Raw genomic sequence first — 23,417 nt, forward strand, 5'->3', positions numbered from 1 at the left:
CGCACAGCCGGGGCGTGGGTGGGTCCAACCCACATGGGCTCGGGGTCCGCGGTGTCGCCACTACCGTCACCTTGAATAGACAAGGTGCCCCTGCGGGGCCCGTAAAATTGAGAAGTTCGTGTACAGCGTTGATGTATATCGATTGATTGGTTGTAGGGTTTAACGCGCCGACACAACGCAGGCGATGAGGCACGACGCAGTGGAGGGGCTCCGGATTAATTCTGACCACCTGGGCATCTTTAACATGCACCGAAATCTCGAACACACGGGCGTTTTTGCTTTTCGCCTCCATCAGAAAAGCGGCCGCCGCAGCCAGGAATCGAACCCGCTCAGCAGCGCAACGCCTTAGCCACTGAGCCACCGCGGCGGGTTTGATGTATATATTAAATCATAGCTTAGACACATAGAAACAACAAGGTAAATGTAACTGGTAGCGAAGCTTCCATAGAAGCCCATACGTTCAGAAAATGGTGGCTCTTAAGCTGCTCATGGGGCTTAGCGCCATCTGTGTAAGGAGGGAACACTTCCGGCAGAACAAAAATAAACAGTATGTGACGCAAGATCCGGTCAGAAAGTGACGTCATTTTGGTGACAGCGGGAAAATTTGACTTCAAAATAGCTATTAACGGAAGAACGACGCAAGGCAGACCTGGGCCATGGCTGCCCTTCGCGGGGACGATCACTTAGCAGGCTTCTGATCGCTGAGGGCTCATGTCATCGCCATCTGACGCAAGTTGACAAGCCCTTGGCGTGTGTGCTTCAAGTCAACGCCAGCTTAACTAGTACAGACTCGTGACTAGAGAAACGTACATAAGCATACTGTCGTATGATTCGCCTCGGTGTTTTTATAAAAACAGCTTGAATTTTCTCTGAACCTTTATTCTGTATTCATGCCTTCCACCGCCGTATAAAAGCAATCAGTTGTTTATTTTGATTGCAGTGGGTGGCGAACCGGGAACCCGGAACGTACCCCCCCCCTCCACCCCCGACCGGAATTTTTTTCTCCCATGGGATACAGAGCACAAAATGACACTTGACCACTCTCCCCGGCCACCCCTTTCATATCAAAAACGTGCCCACTCCTCACCCCAATAGAAATTTCTACCAACGCCACTGCTGGGTTTAATTGCGTCGCACATACGCAGGTTGCGTGCGTGTCTTAAGTATACATCAAGGCTATATAATGCTTGCTTGGTTTGTGTACTTCTGTTCTAAGGGAAGAAATAACGCATAGTCATGCTATAATCAAGACATTTGAATTTTATTCCAGGATAAACATAAAACAACTTTACCACACTGTACAAAATCAGCACGTATACAATAAGTACAAAATGTTCGTGGACACTAATACAAGATTTTCCTTACGCGCCGAATACTTTACTTTACCCATAACACATAGCATTATGAGCAATGAAAGTCTCAACAGCTGAACTACTTCGAAACAAGAGAAAAGAACTAGGCACTGCATCTTGACGCACAAAACCGGGCTGCAAGAATGCCGATTCACGAAAGTGCGGCGAGAACACCGCAGCTGTCCTGCTGTCTTATCAAGTAGACATGGGTTTCTACAGAACTTCACTCAGCATTTACGCCTGCAATTTCCTGGTGTGTCGCAGGAGATCAGTAAAAAGAGGCAAAATGGATTAATGCAAAAGAAATTGACGGCAGTATGTAAAAGCACATAGCAGGAAAGATCTGGCAGCAGCGCAGCACGGCGCAGCACAACACAGTATGGCGATGGAAATAATGCTTGCGGATTCAAGTTCGGGAAGCAACGATCACTACAAGCGTTGTAATGCAATAGAGAAGACACTGAGATAGACAATTAAAGCGACTCGTTTCAATTCGAATGGTACTACGCTGAGAAGTCCTAGAGTAATTTACACCACTTGCTCCGATCCAGCCTGAGGTTAAATCAAGAGATAACTGTGGCATAACAAAGCTTTCGACCCATTTTTTTTTTTCGGAGCACCACCATGTCCCCTTACAAAACCCCCGTGCACGTATTAACAGTTCTATAATTTCGTGTTACCTGTGGAAATGAGAAGAAAATGGTGCAGTGAAACGCCAGGTGTACGGAAGTTGCTGTTTCAACCTTGTACAGCACATCGCTTCCGTAGGTACCGAGGAAAGCGCTCCGCTCCAACCGTTGGCAGCATCGTCCCGTAGTTCACCGTGCCCGCTGGGCACGGTACTAGACGTCTTCACCGACGATACAACGCACCTCGCAACTCCACGCACAGCAAAAATTAAGTGCACACCAAATTAACAAGGAAAAATGAATGCAATTGCGCACCACCAAAACACGCGAGGGGCGTTTCCTAGCAGATGAACTTTAGTAGCGCCTTTCCGAGCACTACAAGGACTGCATCACAGAGCAATGACATGTGCCATTCTTCAGAGGGCGCTATAAAAAAGGTTTTTGAGAATGAACAACATTTTCGTAAATTATTTGCACACTGTGCCTAAATAAATGTGACTCAGAAATAAATATCGTTCGTAAAATATAACTGTTGTTTTATTGTTAAATAAAACTTGGTTTTTTTTGTTACTAGTGTTTGTTCCCTCCTCACCTAGTCGCGCTTCAATAGCCACTCTCACAAGCCCCCATGCTGATGTCGCTGGCAATAGGTTCTGAACCGCTTTTTGCCCGAAGCTTCGCTACCATTTATATTTACCTTGGAAACAACTTGCATATCTTGGAATATATAAAATAATTTTTAGGTTCAGTATTATTTCCTCTATGTATTGTGTGCATACTTTTTTGTGCACTTTTTGTTTATTTGACCAATATATTGTAAATAATTGTTCCTTTAAAAAAAATTGATGTTATGTGTTTGAAAGAGCGATTTATAAAGCTACGCCACATGTGTAAAGATGCTCAAGAGAAGACAAGTTTTGTGGAAGCCTTTTGAGGGTTTCCACAAAACTTGTCTTCTCTTGAATCGCCTATTTTTCTGCTGTAATGAAAGAGTTAACCAAAACGAACTGATTACATTGGCACTTACAAAAAAAACCATGTGTAAACATGACAACCAAAACAGCACTCACTCCAATACAAAAATTCGTTCAGGCAGGCCAGTGTCCCAGGTTGCTGTAACTTTTTGTTTACAAATGTTTGAGGGTAATTAAAAGGCAAACATGATCAGAGGCAATGTAAAACTACTGCAATCTCACCATTTTGAACACAGGAAACAAAACATTATAACTTCTTTATCTCTTTACGAATATGTACAAAAAACATTCTAAAAAGGCATAGAAAACCACTTAACTCTGCATGCTACACGTGGCACTGCATGGTCTGCTCAGTCTTGAGGGGTACATGAAGACAAATTACACGTTTCGTTCATTAAAGACTTGTCCAGAAAACAATTACATCAACTTTATCAAACACCTCAAACAAATAATCTAGATGTTAGAAAAAACAGATGAAGCAGTGTTTATTCCGACAACACCAATTTAAACGACCACACCGATTCCGCCTCAAACTTCACACAAATAATCGGGATGCAGGAGCAGTGGTCGCTCCCCAGCCACTTTCCGGCGATTCCTCCATGACGTCACACAACCCTGTCTGTGCGACTGGTGGCTGCCAAGAAACACGACTGCGCTACTGCACTGGGGGCCAAGCTAGAGACAGGTGTGGGACGGACAAGTTTGTCTGCTGTGTAAACCTGCCCCATCAACGTTCGCCTTCGCAGCAAAATGTTCGTACGGCCCATAGATTCCTTTTCCATGCAATGAAATTTGGATTCATTCGGGCAAATCAAAACACGCATGAATTTAACTGGCAGCTGCACATTCAGTGTTCCAGTAAAAGATGCGTGCTACGAAAGTGCAACTGCCCAAGAAACGCTGAAAAGACAAGCACACCGCCCAGACGTTTGCTTCTATAAAGTCAACCTTCCACCTACAAATAGCACAAAAAGCTGCCCTTGGGATACTTTTTCAGCATTTCGTGAAGCTGAAGCTAAAAAAAATGGCGTGGACTGAAGAAACCCTTGATATTGATTGGCTAAAAGGCAGCGGGAGCACGCTTTGCCCAGGTTTCCAAACAGCAGCTGTCTACCCTAAAATGAGGAGCACAAGCAAGCTTTATTGCAACTTGGCAGGGGAGAAGCCAAGGTCACGCTAGGCTGAGTGGGAACAGAATAGCACGAACGCAGGTGCACATGTCTCACATACGCAACGCAACTGCTTAGCAATCTGCCGTGACTTTAAAGGACCCCTGAAATCTGCTTTGTTTGCTACTCCGTGCATGGTGTTGGCTGCGGAATGGGGTCCACTGGGAGGCCAGGGTTGAAGTAGAGGTGTTTTCTCCAGCCTATACAAGTGATGCAGGGTGTTTGGTGGTTGCCCTTGTGGGAAACACTCTCCATCACCTTCAGTTGAACGTGGAGCATCAGGTCCGACAGGTGCATGTCGTAGGCGCGCTGGCTGAACACGCTGCACATGGCCGACAGGAACCGTGACCCCGTGGCTGTGTTCTTGTGCGCCTTATAGTTGTCGTCTGACACGTAGCAGCTGTACATGTCTGACCAGAAGGGCATCCTCAGGCGTCCATCTCGGGTGCCAGGGACGGACTCAGTATTGCTCGGTAGCGGGTAAGCATCCATCACGTCGCGCGGACCATGCTTGGCTGTTCCTGCGTCAAGCTTACCTGCACAATAAAATTTACAAGCGATCACTCAATGGGGTGTGACTTTTAGTGCTCTTTTGGGGTGATTTTGACGAGTTGATTTAGTATCCCAATGCTGCACCTCAAGCTCCACAGAACAATCGCATACATTCCACTACTCAAACTCCACCGATCCCACATGCATTTTCACTCTAAACTTTCTTACAGTGACCCTGCAGCACTTACCATGGTCTACTCGGAATGTATTTTGGGGTAAACTCTATTGTACGAGCAATCTCTTCCCGTAAGAATTACAGAAATCCGATCACTACCCCCGAAACTACGTGCGATGAGAAATCGCGTATAATTGTTCCCTCTCAACTTGACCTCGGACAACGCGATGAAAGCTGCACGCTCTCTCCCGGAGAGGGGGGAAGCTCACGGTGCTCTCTTCAACAACGTTCAATATATCACAGGCTGGGGAGTTTTTTTCTTTTCTCCGCAACGTGGAGAGGTCTATTTCCGGCCTGGTGCCACAAGAAAACAAGCATGGCTGCCTGCTCGCAAGCGCGCGCTCAGGCTGGTAGAGCGTTTTGGAAGCAATAAACATTCGTTGTCGAGTGGTCTTGTTGAAAGGGGAGTATTGAATTTGTCACTCAAACTCGGCGCACTCAAAACAAAAGAAACGCCAATCCTGTGCATACAGGTTCGGGTATAGAAGAGGTTGGTACACAGCGCCAATGACGGCCGATTGTCACAGGAGATGTGAAAAATGAGCCGCAAAGTCGACCAGTGACAGCCAATCGGATAGCCATGGCCTCAATGACGTCGTTTAGGCCATGCCAGGGGTGCATAACAAGGAGAATTGAAGAGAGCGCAGTAGGTTTTGCCGAGTCTTTCACAGCGATTTGCGCGCTCACCGCTTCACGTACATGTGTAATATTTGGCTCGGGTATTCCTGGCAGCGTAATTTAAATGTCTGCAGGGTCCCTTTAAAGGGAGAGACAACTGATTTTTGTAGAGCGCATGTTCCATAGCTCATATAAAAGCCACAATTTTGTGTATCGAGGTCACTGCAAGGAATTTCTAAATAAACTGGCAGAAATAATTTTAATTTTCAAAAACTTTCAAAAGGAGGCGCCATGTACTGACTAAACGTGACTCTACCGTACGTATACAAACCCAAACTCAATAACTGCAGGAGGTATTAGGAAGAACTGCGTCCTATTATTGTTTTAGCTGGGGACAAGTTTCCAAATACCTCCTTTCATCTAATGACAGTTAAAGTTGTAGCCGCACGGCACACTGTCTTGGTTGCCAGCATTCGCTTTGGCAGCACACGTAAAGCTGGTAGATTTAAAAATTACGCTTTCAAACATTGTAGGGACCTACCAGGGAACCCATTTTGATTCTACTGGTTTTAGGTGATGCCCTTTCACTTGGGATAGACAGCGTATACAGTCGAGTCCACTTCTAACAATACCGTTTATAACAATATACCGGATATAACGATGAACCGCTATGGCACCGTCTCCTTTTGTATGCTTTCCATGGAAAAATAAACCGCTTATTACAATGCTCCAGTGCCGCGATATCGGATATAACGATTGAATCGGGTTACAGCAAGCACCAAAAATGCGAGCTGCCGCCGGCTCTCCACGCCAACCACGCCAGCACCATCCGCCGCAATGCGCCTCGCATCCCGTCCACCTCTCAGAAAACGAGTCAACTGCGCCGCTTACGAGGAAGCGAGAGGATAAGGCTTCCAAACACCTCTCCCGATGCCACCCCTTTGGCTCCGTCCCCGTGCCTGCTGCTTTGAATTTGACTGGGTGCCTCTTTACCTCCGTTTTTCCGCAGATCAGATGTCAGGGCCGGTGTTTTGGAAATGTCTGCGTGCCTCACTGAAGTGGCGATCGTTGTGCGGATACATGCTGCGGACAGCGGTGGCAGTGACAACTCTGACGACGCGGTTGCACAGCCTACTCGGGTAGCACCTTCGTAGGAGGCCCAACGCATGATAGTCTCTCAGGGACTTCGCTTCCACCAAGGACCCTTCGCTCAGCTAGGTAAAGCACCTATAGATGCTCTTGCAAAAGATGTGCGCCAGCTTCATGTGCAGCAAACAAAGCTGACCGAGTATGGCTTCTTTTTCACAAATAGGTTAGCAGTACAACCTTGCTTGCCTGCAAATAAAATGTTTTGAGCTCTGCTCTGTCTTTTTATTTAGCGACCCGCATATAACAATCATCGGTTACAACGATGGGATTTCCTTGGCACTTGGATATTGTTATAAGTGGACTAGACTGTACTCCAAAAAAAAAACCCATCTGGCTGTCCCTTAAAAACTCACGGGTGAATGGGTCATCAAGGCCACACTGTTGCTCTCATGGCTCTGCTACTTCTTCTAGCATGCAGATGATCCTTGGAAGTGCCGTTGTCTGAATTAACGTCGCAAGAGCTCAATGCATGCTCAATCACACAATACAGCTGACACTCTTCGATTATAAGTGCCATATCCCTCAGATGGTGCGTGTGCTCTCTCACCAAATGTTACACACACACAGTGCATCTCAAGAAACTCAACGAGGTTTTTGCTGCCGCTTTTTGAAGCTAATCTCAGCTCATGGGTTACTGTACTGTTGCAGAACTACTTGTCACACTAGTGCTGATGATGATGGTTGGGTTGGGCTGACTATGGGCAAAGAGCGCCAAATAAGAATTTACTGAATTTTGATGAGAGAGAGAGAGAGAATAAACTTTATTCAATGAGAGGAGTCAAGCGGGCGGTTTCCTCAGTTGAGGACCCCGTTGGAGCATCCAGCCGCCTCAGCTCGGTGGATCAGCCGAAGCTGCTCTTCGAGGCTAGAGCTGGCCAGCACTTCCTCCCACTGCTCAATCGAGGGATTAGATATCGGGGAAAGTGAGGGGTTAAGCTGGCACTCCCACACCATGTGATACAAGGTGCAGGGCGCGTTGCAGAATTGGCACTGTGAGTAGTATATTGTTGGCCAGAATAAGTGGAGTTTGGTCGGGTGGGGGAACGTGTTGGTTTGGAGGAGACGCCAGGAGCGCTTCTCTGCCTTGCTGAGGGAGGGGTGGCCAGCGGGTAGCATAAGCCTGGTGAGCCTGTAGAATTGGGTCACCTCCTGATATGAAGTTACAGGGATCGCTGTCTCAAGCCAACTTTCTCGCAGCGCTCGGCTGGTCAGACCTCGAGCAGTCTCATGAGCAAAGACATTACCGCAGAGGGAAGCGTGAGCTGGTGTCCAGACAATCGACACCCTCTTCTTCGGGGGGTTCTGGCCGAGGATCTTTGATGACCGTACATACTAAAACATGTGACTAGAAGTAAAAGTGATGCAAAACAAAAGACAATGGAGATGGGTGGTGTATAGGGCCAGGATGATTACACATGATATGACAACAGCTGCAGAAATTTTACCTCGGCTAAAAACTTAAAAACATGTTGACTAGAAAACATTGGTTCGTCGGCTAAAAAGTATGATGGGTGCAGTGGAATGTGTCGTCTGTATAATTCAGGGAAATGTTTGTGTCATGTTGTGTCAAGTGCCTTGCATGTGATTAGTATGTGGACTACGAATAGGTCCCTTCCACACCTGCCACACGTGGGTCGTGAAGATCCAGTGAGCAGGTGGGAGTGCGTCAAATGCGTGTGGCCTATCCGCAGCCTAGCCAGGGTGACTTCAGTGATGATGATGATGATGATAGGTTTTCTTAGCGCAAGGGCATCAAGGCCAAAGAGCGCCAGTACTATGGTGAGGATTATTCAAGTGGGAATATAAAGTTCAGAATATATAATAAAAGGTATCTCAAATTTCTGTTAAAAAAAAAGAGAATTGATGATGTTAGATTTTCTTGGTGCAAGGGCATCAAGGTCAAAGAGCGCCAGTACTATGGTGAGGATTATTCAAGTGGGAATATAAAGTACAGAATATATAATAAAAGGTATCTCAAATTTCTGTTAAAAAAAGAATTGGTGTAGAGGGCCAAGTAAAACAATTGTCACTATGTCAGGAATTTTTTACGTGCACCCCTTGCCACCGTCTTTGCGGTAGCAGTGAGAGGCACTACCGGGTTCTAGCGTGCGATGGTGTTCCGCTCACGGGTGATATGACACATACCTTAAAAAATCTACGTCTGAGAGGTACTTAAAAACACGGTTAACAGAGAAAAATGGCTCGTCTGATAAAAACAGCAATGTGTGTTGAGGAATCATGCGCGTGTACAATTCTGGAAAATGAAGCTTTCTTTGCGGTTCAAGTAGTTTGCATTCTACCAGTACGTGAATGACTGATAGCGACCCTCCACACCTCAAGCAGAGTGGCTGTTCTGTTCCTTTCAATAGGTACGCATGTGTAGCATGGGTATGACCTATGCGCAGTCTACAGAGAGTAACCTCTGTGATCCTGTCCCGTTTCTCAAGGATCGATCTACCTAACTTGGGTTTTACCATGTGCAATTTGTTTGCTGTTTGCCCATTCCAATCTTCCTGCCATTGGTCGTGCAGCCTCTTACGTACGTACGCTTTAAGATCCTCGTACGGGACGCTTTGAATATCTAGGTCACTCCGAAGAGCTGCAGTTACAACATTCCTGTCTGCTTGCTCATTTCTGGCTACGCCGCAGTGACCTGGGACCCAACAGACTGTGATTTCAAGTTTTTGTTTGTGGGCTGAGCAGAGTAGTTTTAGCAATTGATTAAAGACTGGATTTTTTTGTAACTTTCCTGACGCTAAAGCCTGCACAGCACTTTGAGAATCAGTGAATATCACTGACTTTTGGACATTTTTCTCAATAAGATATTCTACAGCCAATACCAGGCCGTGTGTTTCAGCAGTGAATATAGATGTGGCTTCAGGCATAGTCTTTGACGTAGAAAAGTTTGTACCATGTGCAGCACATGATACTGCACCAGCTGAGTTGGAAGCATCTGTGTAGAACTCAGATGCTCTGTACTTGTTCTGCAAAAACAAAAAATGCTGCATAATTAATTCCTTTGGAGCGGTTCTTTTGTCAATCTTCATAAAAGAGAGATTATAAGAGATAGGGCAGAGATCCCATGGAGGGACAAAGTCAGCAAAGCTGGTTTTCTGAGCGTCAGTGAAGGATATTCCCAGGCCTGTGGCCAGTGCCCTCACCTACAGAAGAAATGGCTCAGCCATGGCAGGTCGCTTTTCAAAAATCTCGATTGCCTGTTTACCTAGAGTGCTGTTCGGGTGTCCGGTCAAGGATGTCACTTTTAGAGCATAATTCAACCCAGTGTACTTCCGCTGTGTTTCAAGAGACCACTGATTGGCTTCCACATACAGGCTTAAAACAGGGCTTGTTCGGAAAGCGCCTGTAGCCAGATGAAGGCCAAGATGGTAGACAGGGTCTAACATCTTTAGTGCTGTTCTCGCGGCAGATTGATAAACAAGACACCCGTAGTCGATGCGGGACCTCACAAGGCTATAGCTATTGAATAAGGCCAAGAGGCACTTTGTGTCAGTACCCCAAGACTGGTGTGAGAGGACTTTCAGGATCCTGACTGTATCCAAACATTTAACTTTAAGGCGTTTGAGGTGTGCAATAAATGAAAGTTTGTCATCAAGCACGACCCCAAGGAACTTGTGCTCCTTTTTTACTGCTATGGGTGTTTCATTGAGTGTAATAACGGGATCTGGGCGGATACCACGCTGCCTAGAGAAGACCACACACATGCTTTTTTCTGGGTTAAAACAGAAGCCATTCTCATCTGCCCATTTTGTAAGTTTGTTTCCAGCTAGTTGGATTTGCCTCTCACAAATGGACATATTACATGATTTAAAGGCAATCTGCACATCATCAAAATATAGCGAGTAGGATATGGAGCGAGGCAGTGCAGTTCCTAAGGAATTCATTTTAACAATAAAAAGGGTGTAGCTGAGCACACCACCCTGCGGCACTCCATTTTCTTGGACGAACACCTTCGAGAGGACATTTCCAACCCTAACCTGAAAGGTGAATTCCGAAAGGTAATCATGCACTCCGAAAGAAAATAGATAAGGCGACGGTTAATCATTTTTTCGAAGACCTTGCATAAGCAACTGGTTAAAGCGACCGGTCTGAAACTAGTTGCAAGTGATGGATCTTTCCCCTCCTTTAGAATCGGCACCACAATAGCTTCTTTCCACACTTTTGGAAATTGCCCTGCACGCCAGATCTTGTTAAACAACAGTAAGAGCGCTTCTAGCGTGTCGTCATGCAGGTGCTTAATCATGGTGTATGTTATTCGGTCTCGACCTGGTGATGATTTACAACAAGTAGTGAGCGCAACTTTGAGCTCCTGCATAGTGAAGGGGCAATTATACTCTACCTCAGACTGCCGTTTGTCACGTACAATCTTTTGTTCCTCTGCATTCTTGTGTCTCAGGAAGTTATTTGAATAGTGAGCTGAGCTTGATACATACTCAAAATGCTTGCCTTGGGCATTCGCTTGGTCTTGTAAAGTGTCTCCACTTGTGCTGACCAAAGGGTGCGTAAGAGTGTTACTTCCTCGGAGTGCTTTAATGCTCCTCCATACTTTCCGCGTGTCAGTATATGATGTGATTGATGACACAAAACGATTCCAGCTTTCTCTTTTCACAATACGCCGAATCCGTCTGCCATTGGCCTTTGCCCGCTTGAAAAGTACCAAGTTTTCAGTCGTTGGGCACCTATGCAATTCTAAGTTGGGCAACCCATGCCTTATTCTGTTCCTTCCGGGCCTGCCTGCAATCATCATTCCACCAAGGTTTTGGCTTAGCAACCCTACTAGAAGAAGTCTGGGGGATGGACTTCAGCGCAGCTTCAATTTTATGGGTGGTCAGAGTCTCAGCAGCTTCATCAATACCAAGGTTGTCTATAAGTGTATAGTGACACTCAGAGAGCTCTTTGAATTTTTTCCAGTCTGCGGCCTCCTCCTTAAACTTTTGTGGGCATGGAGTGTTGTCTTGTTTATTGTCTAAAAGCTTGAGGCTTACTGGAAAGTGGTCACTTCCGTACAGGTTATTAATGACCTTCCACTGGAGTGCTGGAAACAGAACTGGAGAGGCTATGGCGAGATCTATGCAGGAGTATGTGGCATGTGTTGTGTTATAATATGTTGGGTCTTTCTTGTTAAGTATGCACGCTGCAGATGAAAGCAGAAACTTTTCAACGAGGCGTCCTCTAACATCGGTGCGTGCAGAACCCCAGAGTGGGTGGTGAGCATTACAATCCCCAACTAGCAGATATGGCTCTGGCAGCTGATCAACTAATGTTTCAAACTCCATACTGGAGAGCCCGTGGTCTGGAGGTATGTACAGTGAGCATACTGTTACCAGTTTATTAAAGATAATGGCTCATATGGCTACAGCCTCTAGACTGGTCTTTAGCGGTAAGAACTGGCATGACACTGATTTTTGCACGATAATCGCAACTCCTCCAGAGGGATGCATGCAGCCATCCCTGTCTTTCCTAAATACAGAGTAGTTCTTTAAGAAGTTTGTTGGGTTCGTCCTCAAGTGTGTCTCCTGGAGACACATAATACTTATTTGGTGTTGTGACACCAATTCATAGATATCGTCCAAGTTTTTCAGGAGGCCTCTGCAGTTCCATTGGACTACATTATCAGCTACCATCAGCTTATGCTGAACAATGATTAAGGCAGTGCCATGCTGTCACCCTCCCAGGCTCAAGACACCTTCCCAGGAGCCGTGACCCTAGGTGTCTTTTGCTTTGAACGGTCAAGCGACTTGCCACGCCCTATCGGCGTACCGTGCGACGGAGAGCTTGGCGTTGTGCCCATGGCTTCTTGCGAAGCCTCGACAGCAGGGCTAGGCTGGCTGGTTGCGGCAGCCTGCCTCTCAGCAGGGAGCAGGGACCGGCACTGCAGTGCCAGCAAGGGGCCTAGCGTTGGCATCAAGGGGTGCTGGGGCAGCCCTTGACGCTTCTTTTGTGGCATGTGCAGTGGCCTTAGCCACCGGCACTGAGGGGGCTTTCGGGTGTCCCTTGGGGCCTCGCTGGGAGGGTTCCAAGAGGAACTCGAACCGATTGTAGCGCCGCCCCCCGTTGCGCTACATCGGCAAAGCTAGTGTGTGTCAGGAACAGTCTCTGTCGTGCTTCCCTAAAGGTAATGTTTTCCTTATACTTCAGAGCAATTATTTCTTTTTCTTTCTTCCATTGCGGGCACAAGCGCGAGTACGCGGCGTGCTCTCCCATGCAGTTTACACAGTGGAGTGGAGCTTCACAGGTGTAAGACGAGTAGTCGGGGAGGCTACACTTTGGACATGCTGCCTTGCCTCGGCAGCTCAACGAACCATGGCCAAATCTTTGGCATTTATAGCAGCGTTGGGGGTTTGGAATATACAAATGGACAAGGATTTTAACATAGCCTGCCTCGACAGACTCGGGCAGTACACTGGTCGAGAATGTGAGGATTACATGCTTGCTCGAAATTTTCTTCCCATCTCTACGTATTTTGATTCGTTGAACATTCACAACAGTCTGGCCCTCGAACCCTTCCAGGAGTTCTTGCTCAGACAAGTTCAGAAAGTCTTCATCAGAGATAACACCTCTGGAAGTGTTCATGGATCGGTGGGGACTGATGCTCACAGGATTGTCACCAACAGTGGTTATTTTCGTCAACTTGGCACACTGAGCTGCGTCTTGTACTTCCAAGAGGTCACCGCTTCCCAACTTGCTTACTTTACAGCCGCTGCCTAGCTCATTCGCTAGAACTTTGGCTACCAAGAATGGTGACAGACGTCTCATTGACATGCCTTCTTTTTCACAGCGCATGACGTGGAACTTTAGAAAATTTTCTGACTTTTTAGGAGTGAAAAACTGCTGGACTGCTTCGTTGCGCCCCCGTTTCGGAGGACGATCATGGGATGCAGAAAATCTTGTTGCCATAACAAGTGAAATCAATTCAGCAGCTATGCTGGCCGCCCACCACTGAGCCCAACCTGGGAACGCACTAGATGCGCGTTAGCCATACATAGCTGCTATAACCCTGTTTAAGTCCTCAAGGTTGATTCCTTACCCAGGGTTAACCCTCGCCGCCTGGAAATGTGCGGAAATGAGGAAAAGAAGAGATGACAGGACAGGGGTAGCAAAGAAGACAGGAAGGTGAAAGAGCTGAGAGGGAGGCAGGAAAAGGCGATTGGCTGGTTCCCCCCGGGCGGGTCAGACCGGGGGCACCGTCTGCGAGAAGCAGGGGCCAAAGTGGCGTGTTGCCTCTACCGGGGGTCCGTGAAGGTCCAAAACAACCCCGGCTTTGGCTCAACCACCAGGATTCCATTTTCCCCGGACACGGCTCAGCCACGCACAGCCGGGCGTGGGTGGGTCCAACCCACATGTGCTCGGGTCCGTGGTGTTGCAAATCACCAAGTGCCTACGGCAGTAGGCACCCCTGCGGAGCTCGGGACCGTGGTGGCGCTACTCACCAAAACACCTTGAGCACACAAGGTGCCCCCTGCGGGGGGGCGACTTCAATGTATCTGTTGTGCGAGTCAGTGAAGACACTGCCCTCATCAGCTATCCTCTCAGCTACAGTAACTGCCGACGAGTTTACAAAAGCATAACCAGAGTGTCTAGCCAATTGCCTAATTCAATTTCCCTGACTTTTCCATGTTTTTCATGACCATTTTAGACGAAATTCCCTGACTTATATATACAACAGGCGCCATTCCGTGGAAATGGTCCGTGAAGCACATAAAAAGCGTTGAGAAAACACATTCTATCATCGGGAAAAACACATTTGTTGCGAGTGCCCTAATTCTCAAAGTGCACTTAGATTAACTTCAGTTTGTTTGTTCATTTTGAGGTTTGCTTGCGTTCAGCTACGTCTTCAGACAGTTTATTTCATCTTGCAGGATAGAAGCCTCAAGTTGTGCTTCAGCGAGCACCTTTGGCTTTTTTTAGCGATTGTCGTGGCTCGACATGCCACGTGAACCGCATGGTGCGTTTTTGCACGCGATTCGGGCGCGTCGGCGTTGCGCGTGCGATTTTTTGACGCCCACGTCGGAGCATGCTGATGCTCCGCGGCAGCATCAGCATGCCTGTGACGTGCGCGGCGCATTTTCGCGAGCAGAAAATGCCCCATGCGGTTCACACTAAGCCATGCCATGTTCATTTTTGATTATGCAATTCTGGCTCCTGATGTCACAAGAAAGAAGTTTTTTCAAGATTAGTTCCAAAAAGCGCTGCCTTTTAAAATTGTATGTAATTCTGGCTCCTGATGTCATAAGAAAGTTCTTTCAAGATTAGCTCCCAAAAAGCGCTGCCTTTTAAGATTTGCTAAAAAAAAAAGCGCGCTGTGCGTGCGATTTGGGCACCACCCACATCGTCCTCCTGCGCAAGTGGGAGAGAAACCCAGCGGCGAGCTGCGCGAACCGCACGGCGAGTTTCTGCACGCGATTCGTGCGCGGTATTTTCACGGCTGCGTCGACAATTTCGTGCCTGCAGTGGCTCCTTTCCTGCACAAGCAAGTGCATTTGTGCCTTGAGTAGCATTTTAAAGAGCGTTTAGAAGCGGTTGTTGGAGCTAAAGCACTACTCCGCGGCCGGTACCGCCGCCATGTTGCCGGCGCCTGCCGCTCGGCACTCACCGTGCAAGTGGTTTCCGCGGCGGCGTCAGCGTGTGCGGCGCGTTTTCGCTTGCAACCAGAAAACGTTTCATGCGGTTCACGCTTTCGTCGCGCGCGAACGAGTTGCGTTCGGTAACTTTTCTTGGGGGCCTCCAACACTGGTTTCCCCTATTCTAAAACTGTGTGTGCAGGCCCCGAAGTGGTTTTACCTGACTGGTACTACTTGATTGAAAAATTCCCTGACAATTTCCTGACTTTTCCCGGTGGCTCAAAATTCCCTGACTTTTCCCGGTTTTCCCAGTCGCTAGACACCCTGATAACCACTGTGACCAGCAGTTTTTGAACCATCAGTAAAGTAGTGGCAATAGCTACTGTATTTATCCTTAAGTGCAAGAAATTCTTGGTGCAAAAACTGGTGTGGAAAAGCTTTCTTGTCGTATTTTAACAGCGACAGGTCACATTTGACAGCACTATAGACCCAAGTGGCTAAAGCGTCCGACAAACTCAGAAGAGTTGGCGGGCATATCCTGAAAGAGTTCAGAGTCATGTGCTCCTCCAAACGGAGGGCAAGAGGGCAGACCACTCTTGGTTTGTTCTCATAGAGCTTCTTGTACTTATTTTCAAACAATTCTCTGGCACAAGGATGGTCATTTATGCATGCTATTTTGGCTGCATATACTCCACTTAGGTACACTCGACGGTACTGCAGAGGCCACTCATTCCACTCAACGTAGAGACTATCAACAGGGGAGGTACGATATGCACGAGGCAAGTCAGGCCCAAGTTGTGCACTGGATCGAGTGAGGTGAGAACAGATCGGCGAGCTGACCCATAAACAATACAGCCATAATCAAGACGAGACTGTACAAGTGAGCCATAAATTCTGAGCACACATGCGCGGTCGGCCCCCCCATGACTTGTGCGACAAAATTTTCAATATGTTAAGTGTCCTCATGCAGGTCATTTTGAGTGTCTTTATGTGAGCCCCAAACGTTAATTTGGAGTCATAAATGATGCACAAGAATTTGTGCTCACTGTGTACTGGAACAAGCATATCACTGATTTTTATTTCAGGCTTGGCATGAATACCTCGTTTCCACGTGAAACACACACATGCACATTTCTCAGAAGAAAAGCGAAAACCGTTTTCATCTGCCCATCGTTGCAACCGATTGACCGTAGTCTGGATTTGTCTTTCACAGACTGATTGGTTGTTACATGACGAAAAGGCAATCTGCAGGTCATCGACGTAAAGGGAGTAGATAACTGGTAGAGGAATAGCCTTTGCCAAGGAATTTATTTTAATGGCGAAGAGTGTCACACTTAGCACACTGCCCTGAGGTACTCCATTTTCCTGGCTGAAAGAACGGGAGACTGCATTGCCCAGTCTCACAGTAAAGGTTTGTTCTTGAAGAAAATCTTGTACACATGAAAACATTCGCCCTCTGATCCTGCAGAATTCCATACCACCAAGTGGTATCATAAGCCTTAGCCATATCAAAAAAGACAGCAAGGCAAAACTGATTGTTAAAGAAATCATCTCGTATCATTGTTTCAAGCCGATTAAGGTGGTCAGTTGTAGACCGAAACTGCCGAAAACCACATTGAAACCTAGCTAAGTAACCTGAATGTTCGAGAACAAAGACCAATCTAAAATTGACTATCCACTCAAATGTCTTGCACAGACAACTGGTCAACGTTATGGGTCGGTAGCTTGATGGACAGTCGGGCGGCTTGCCATCTTTTTTTAGTAACGGAATTACGACAGCCTTTTTCCATGCTTTGGGCAGCCTACCCGTCTTCCAGATTTTATTAAAGAACTTCAGAAGCACTTCTAAGCAGCTATCATTTAGGTGTTGTAGAAAAGCGTAGTGAATAAGGTCATAGCCAACAGAAGTAGCCTTGCACTGAGCTAGTGCTCTTTTAAGTTCGTACAATGTAAATTCTTGGTTATAGTCTTCAGTGTTGTTGCTAGTATTTTTAATCCTGAGCTTTTCAGCACTAGCCTTATGTCTCATGAACTCTTGTGTGTAATTTGTATTGCTAGAAACATCTGAAAAGTGGGCACCTAAAACATCCGCTTGCGTTTGCAACAAATCGTTCTTACCGTCGGTAGAAAAAAGTGGTACCGTAAACCGTCTGTAGCTGCCTTTGACTTTGCGTACATGGTCCCAGACTTTTTTTGCGGGAGTGGTAGTGTTTATTGTGCTTACAAAGTTTTGCCACGCTTCTTTTCTGATTTTTCTGGCAGTAGCTCGGGCAGCCTTAAAGCTGAGGCAGTTGTCCATGGTAGGGTACCGTCTGAACACACCCCAGGCCTTGTTTTGCTTTTTCTGGGCGTTGCGGCAGGCATCATTCCACCACGGCTTTGGCTGCTTAGGGATTCGGCCAGATGATTATGGGACGGCTACTTTAGCAGCTTTGACAAGTTCCTCGCAAATGTAGGCATTTGCTTCATCTATAGACATACTGCTCATGTCAACTCCCTCAAAACTGACCAGATACTTAAATTTTCCCAAGTCTGCTCTCTCGAGCCTCCATCGGGGTGGACAGTTTTGAGGGCTGGAAGTGGCTGCACGTCTCGCAACAAGGCGGGAAAAGTGGTCACTTCCGTGTGGATCGTTCACTACACTCCACTCAAAGTCCACCTCGAGCTCTGGCGACCCAACACAAAGGTCTAGCGCAGAAAAGTTTCCCGTACCCGCAGAAAAATATGTCTTGTCTCCATTATTGAACACAAAAAGACTGTTATTCGTCAACCACTGTTCAATGAGTCTTCCCCGGCTGTCTATTCTTTCACCTCCCCACAGGAAGTGATGAGCATTGAAGTCTCCCATAATAATTATTGGAGTTGGAAGTTGTTCAACGAGGTCATTCAGTTCCTGTAAGATGATCTGATGGTGGTAAGTACAGTGAAACAACAGTGACAAGCTTGTTAATATAGACTTGTGCTGCTACAGCCTCCAGCGTAGTGTTAAGTTGTATAGACTTGAGAATTGTGCCTGGTGCCACAGCTAAAGCCACACCGCCTGAGGTGCGAGTGCAGTCTTCTCTGTCTTTCCTAAGAAGGTGAAAATTGCGAAAGATGTTGTCATGTCTTTTTGTTAGATTTGTCTCCTGCAAAGCTATTATTTTGGGTTCATATTTGTGTATAATTGTGTGAATATTATCTATATTGTGCAATAACCCACATCAGTTCCATTGGACCATTTGCACCATACGGGTGTCTTCTAGAGTTGTCGTTTTTTGGGTCAAGTAGGTGTGAACGAAGACATGCTCGCAGAGGCACTAAGGCACACCTCTATCTCCTCGCCTACCTCTCTCGCACTGCCTTCAGTTCCGTGAATACCATTAGGGGGACCAGGTGGTTTTCCCCGGCCCTTTGGCTTCTGCCGAGGGTTAGGGGGGTCCCCAGGTCGTTGCCACCCAGGAGCAGCACCTGCAGCAGTGCCACTTCCTGAGGGCGCCCTCCTTTGTGGCACGTTGACCGTCACTCGAGGAGAGGAGGTCGATGGTGTCGCTGGGGCGGAGCCTACACCGTCTTTCAGCAACTTGGAAGCCACACCACTTTCTTTGGTGGCCGGGAGCTTGGCTGCCGGCTTGACTCGTTTAGGGGGCTGTGGCTCTGTGCAGTTCCCCTGAGTGGACTGTGCCAGTGCCGGAAATTGAGGCAGCCCCACCCCCTGACGGGCTACCTCAGCAAAGGACCCTTTCTGAGCGAAGGCCAGGCGTCGTTTGGCCTCCGGGAAGGATACATTCTCTTTCACCTTGATGGCTAGCAGCTCTTCCTCCTGCCTGAAGCGTGTGCACTTTCTGGAGTATGCAGGGTGTTCACTGCTGCAATTCACACATTTGACATCTTCTACATCACAGGCGTCATTTCCATGCTCGATGCTAGTACACAGTGCACAGGTCGGTTTTTCACGGCATGACTGCTGTGTGTGCCCGTACCTATGGCAGCGGAAGCAGCGCCTGGGGTTTGGTACATACGGTCTGACGCGTAGATTCAGGTAGGTAGCCTAGGTGTACATTGTTGGGTAAAGTGGTGGAGTTGAAGGTGAGAACCAAATGTTTCGTGGCAATTTCCTCATCTTTCTTGCGGATCTTTATTCTTCGCACTGCAATAACATTTGTCTGCTCTTCTTTAAACCCCTCCAGAATCTCATCTTCAGACACATCCATCAGGTCTTTGTCCGACACTACCCCCAACCTAGTGTTTAAGGTGCAGTGGTCAGTTACATGAACCTTCTGTGTTGCAAGCTCTTTCATTGACAGCAGGGCATCTGACTGAAATATTGCTTGGACTTCCACCAGGAGATCCCCGGTCGGCATCTTTTTAACGCTGTACCTCGGTCCAAGTAGACTGCTCAGCTCTCTGGCTACGGCAAACGGCAACACTTTCCTCAGGGGGTTCTGAGGGTCGTCAGATTTCATCACCAGAAATTTCGGGAAAGTCGTGTCAGTGGGTGAATGACTGCTGGTATTGCTCAAGCTTTGCAATGCATTTACTTCGGTGCGCCCTCGTTTAGGAGGGCGATCAGGGTCTAGATTTTTCTTCTTTTCTATGAAAAGTAAAGTGTTCGGCAGTGGTGCTGGTCGCCCACCATGGAGCCCAACAAGGGAACGTGACTTTGTCACGCTAACCATACAGCGCTACTATAACCCCATGACGTCTAATCAAGGCTGATTATAACCACAGGGTTGACCCTTGCCGCCTGAGGGGGAAAGGAAGAAGCTAAGGAAAAGAATAGCTGACAGGACAGGGATGGAAAGGTGACAGAAAAGAGAGAGGAGAGAGAGGAAGGATACGAAAAGGCGACTAGCTGATTTCCCCAGGGCGGGTCAGTCCTGGGGTGCCGTCTGCAAGAAGCGGGGGCCGAGGTTGCGTGTTGTTTCAGCTGAGGGGCCGTAAAGGTTAGCAAACAACCTCAGCGTCAACTCAGCAACCAGGATTCCCTTTTCCTTCGACACGGCTAAGACACACACAGCTGGGGCGTGGGTGGGTCTAATCCACATAAGCTCGGGGTCCGCGGTGGCGCCACTACCGTCACCTTGAACACACAAGGTGCCCCTGCGGGGACATGTACCTTTGACAGTGCAGAACAAACTCTGACGCGAAAGGTTCTCTCCGACAAATAACTAGTAAGGGTGTTAAACGTATTACCAGAAACACCGAATGACTTGGTCAGTAAGGATCCCATAACGCCAAACGGTGTCGTACGCCTTCTTGCGGTCGAAAAACACTGTTGAACAATACTGTTTATGCACGAAGGCATCCTTTATATATGTTTCAAGAGCTACGAGTTGATCGTTCGTGGATCGTCCTGCCCTGAAGACTGCCTGGCAGCTCTCGAGAAGGCCGTTGTACTCCAAAAAGTACACGAGCCTGCAATTTATCATCTTCTCAAGAAGCTTGCATAGGCAGCTCGTCAGGGCTATAGGGACCGGGAAGCTGGATGGGTGGCGCCACCACTCGGCGCTCCCCTCGTCAGTGGAATGAGCCGGTGCATTGGACTACACAGCCTCCCGTTGTTTTTGTCGTGTTTGCTTCGGTGCTTTGTATGTTTTGGTGGTGTTGTGAGCAGACATGTGAGATGAAACGAAGTCTAGACAGATGTGTTGGGTTCATAGATGCAGTAATGACTACGTAAACTTGTCGGATGCGTCTAAAGTTGGGTATCGGCTGCAATGGCATAAGCGCTTTTTGCAGCGATCTGCGCTTGGCTCCACCCGTTCTGAGTACGAATAAAACTACTATTATTAGAATTATTTTATTCTTAAATGCACTAACGGCTACCAAACTTATTGGGTGCTTGTAAGGTTGGGGAAGGGCTACATTGGCACGAGCGCTTTTTGCAGCGCTCTGCGCCTGGCTCCGCGCGATCTGAGTATGAATAAAACTATTAGCAAAATTAGAGTTCATATTTACCACTTTAAATTATCTTCACTGGTTTCAATGATACGGTTTCCACGCCAGCCTTAGCGCTGGGATACCTCGATACGTGTGCTTTAAATAGAAAGGCACCTGCACACGGGATGGACTACCGTGTAGCCGAAGAAATGTTGCGGTAGTTTACACTGTCTGTAACCGTGAGCTTTGTACCTTCGGTTTTAGTGAGCGACACTGTGACAGCATGGGAGCCTGAAAGCCGAAGTGGAAATCCCCCGTTTCTGGAGGTCATTTTATCAAGAGCCAAAGTTATTCACCAACTCAACAGCCCAAGCTACAAACCATCCCTCCTCCTCTTCCCGTTTTACCACCTGCGTAGAATAAAGGCTGGCACCGATAGTTAAAAAATGTGGCAGTGTTAACGTCAGCCGGTGTTTTTTTAATGCTGAAGTATTCTTTACAGAGTACCTAAAAAATCGTGTAATGCCTTGTGAAGACACCAAAAACGCGCGATTAGTTCCCTCAAATATGGGTGCATGAGCCCGAGTCCTCCACCACAGACACATTTCCGACACGCTGGAAAAAGTTTAAATTTGGAGAGGGGGCATGGAAGTTCAAAATTAAACAGCAAAATCATCTAGTCCTTCGTCTAATGATTATAATGGTTGAACACAAAGCTTTCTTCGTGCGAAAGCGAATGGGAAATGGTGAAAGTCAAAGACGCTGCGATCAAGACCAAACTGCGTGCTGGTCAAATTCGACGCTTAACTAGTAAAAGTTTAAATCCAGAAGGCAACCAAGGAAACCCATACGATAGAGCTTTGCGATAAACCATCATCGTCGTTAGACGGAGGTGTGCATGATTTTTCAAGCGTAGGTGGCAGCTTGTAAACCGACCGCAGCATTCAGTTGTGAAGCTGAGTACAGGTTTCGGGCACTCTCCTGTCTTGCGTCCTTCAGCCACGCAGGAATTGGTTTTTGAAAAGACATTTACCAACTAGCCAGCAACCATTGCAATTCTTGTAAAGCAATGCTTCTCCACGACAAGCAATAACGTTCTACTATCATGCGGTATTTATTCTATCAAAGATTCCCGATGGCTGTGGTAAGAGCATTTCTTTGAAATTAATTTAACACGTTTCAGCCGGAAGCGTCGTCCGTCACAATTTCTGTTTTGAGGTAAATCTTCAAAGACACCCCCCAACTTTGTCTTTCGCTTGTGCACGACGTAGATGCCGTTTCGTTGGTTTCGTCATCAACTGCCAAAGGCCAGCGCCGCAGCATTCCTAGATCGGTTGCACACACCGGCTTTGTGGGAGCATTTAGCGGCAATATACTCCTCGATTCGCGAAACTGCATGCAGGCATGAAAAAATTGCATGAAGCAACGAGCTTTCACTTCCAGCTTGACTTCCAGCTTGGCGCATTGAGCGTCGTCTGCTATTTGTAAATACTGAGTATGGGCGTAAATAACACACATGACATGCCTCGTAAACGTCACATCCACGCTCAAGATTTACCGATCTGAAAAATTCACGGTGGGTTACGTACGCTTTGCAAGCCGCACCGCGGAAAAACGACAGAAAGCCATGCACAACTACGCTGCGCTGACCGCCATAGGCATTCCACTGACGAGCGGTTCGCCACGGGCGGCGCTGTTCGCTGAAACGACGGTGCTGCCATACAACGGCCGCCCGGTCCCTATAGGACAGTAACTTTAGGGGGACGACAGGTCATTCCCCTCTTTCAGGAAAGCTACAACTATAGCCTCTCTCCAAGAGTTTGGAATGTGCCCCGAAAGCCAAATCTTGTTATATAGGTGGAGGAGTGTTAGTAGAGTGTCTGAGTGTGACAAGTGTGTGGTGCCCCCCAAACCTGATATTCGTTGGCCGCTAAGTTCAGTGGCCCCACCAGGCTCAGTGGGCAACATTGTGGGTGGCCAGAGAAGCTCGCGGTCAGTCACCGTCACCACCAGCACGCTGCATGTCGTCACTCGGCTGGAGGGTACCCCTACCCTCCCAGGTTCACGAACGCGGGGCTAAATTGTGACACTGGCGACGAGGGAAGAAGCCCGCGGAGCGGCCGAGGCCACCGAGAACGCCGAGACACCGCCCCCTCAAGCCAGCCGCCATTACGCCATGCCGCTGTACGATAGGCTCGAGCCGTTCGACGGTGAAGGGTCCGCCTGGCCGATCTACGAGGAACAAGTCGACGTTTTTTTCCGGGCGAACGACACACCCGAGGCAAAACAGTGCGACATCATTCTGGCCAGCTGCGTGACCCGCTTCTTCGCTCTCCTGCTCGACCTCCCCAAGCCGGC

The 23,417-nt window shown here is 47.7% G+C and overlaps 1 protein-coding gene across 2 annotated transcripts in view; it reads right to left on the minus strand.

Annotated features, from left to right (window-relative positions):
• Positions 1–1,240: 1,240 nt before the first annotated feature.
• LOC144146061 (caspase-3-like) overlaps positions 1,241–23,417 on the minus strand; it is a 163,461-nt gene continuing 141,284 nt past the window's right edge. For both annotated transcript variants that reach the window (XM_077677988.1, XM_077677987.1), the window contains one exon: positions 1,241–4,660. In XM_077677988.1, coding sequence (XP_077534114.1) covers positions 4,248–4,660 — 413 coding nt within the window. In that variant the 3' untranslated portion in view covers positions 1,241–4,247. The remainder of the gene's footprint in view (positions 4,661–23,417) is intronic.

The sequence above is a fragment of the Haemaphysalis longicornis genome, unplaced genomic scaffold (genome assembly GCF_048455015.1).
Source record: "Haemaphysalis longicornis isolate Haplotype H1 unplaced genomic scaffold, Haemaphysalis longicornis Haplotype H1 scaffold_7, whole genome shotgun sequence".
Taxonomy (NCBI): Eukaryota; Metazoa; Arthropoda; class Arachnida; order Ixodida; family Ixodidae; genus Haemaphysalis; species Haemaphysalis longicornis.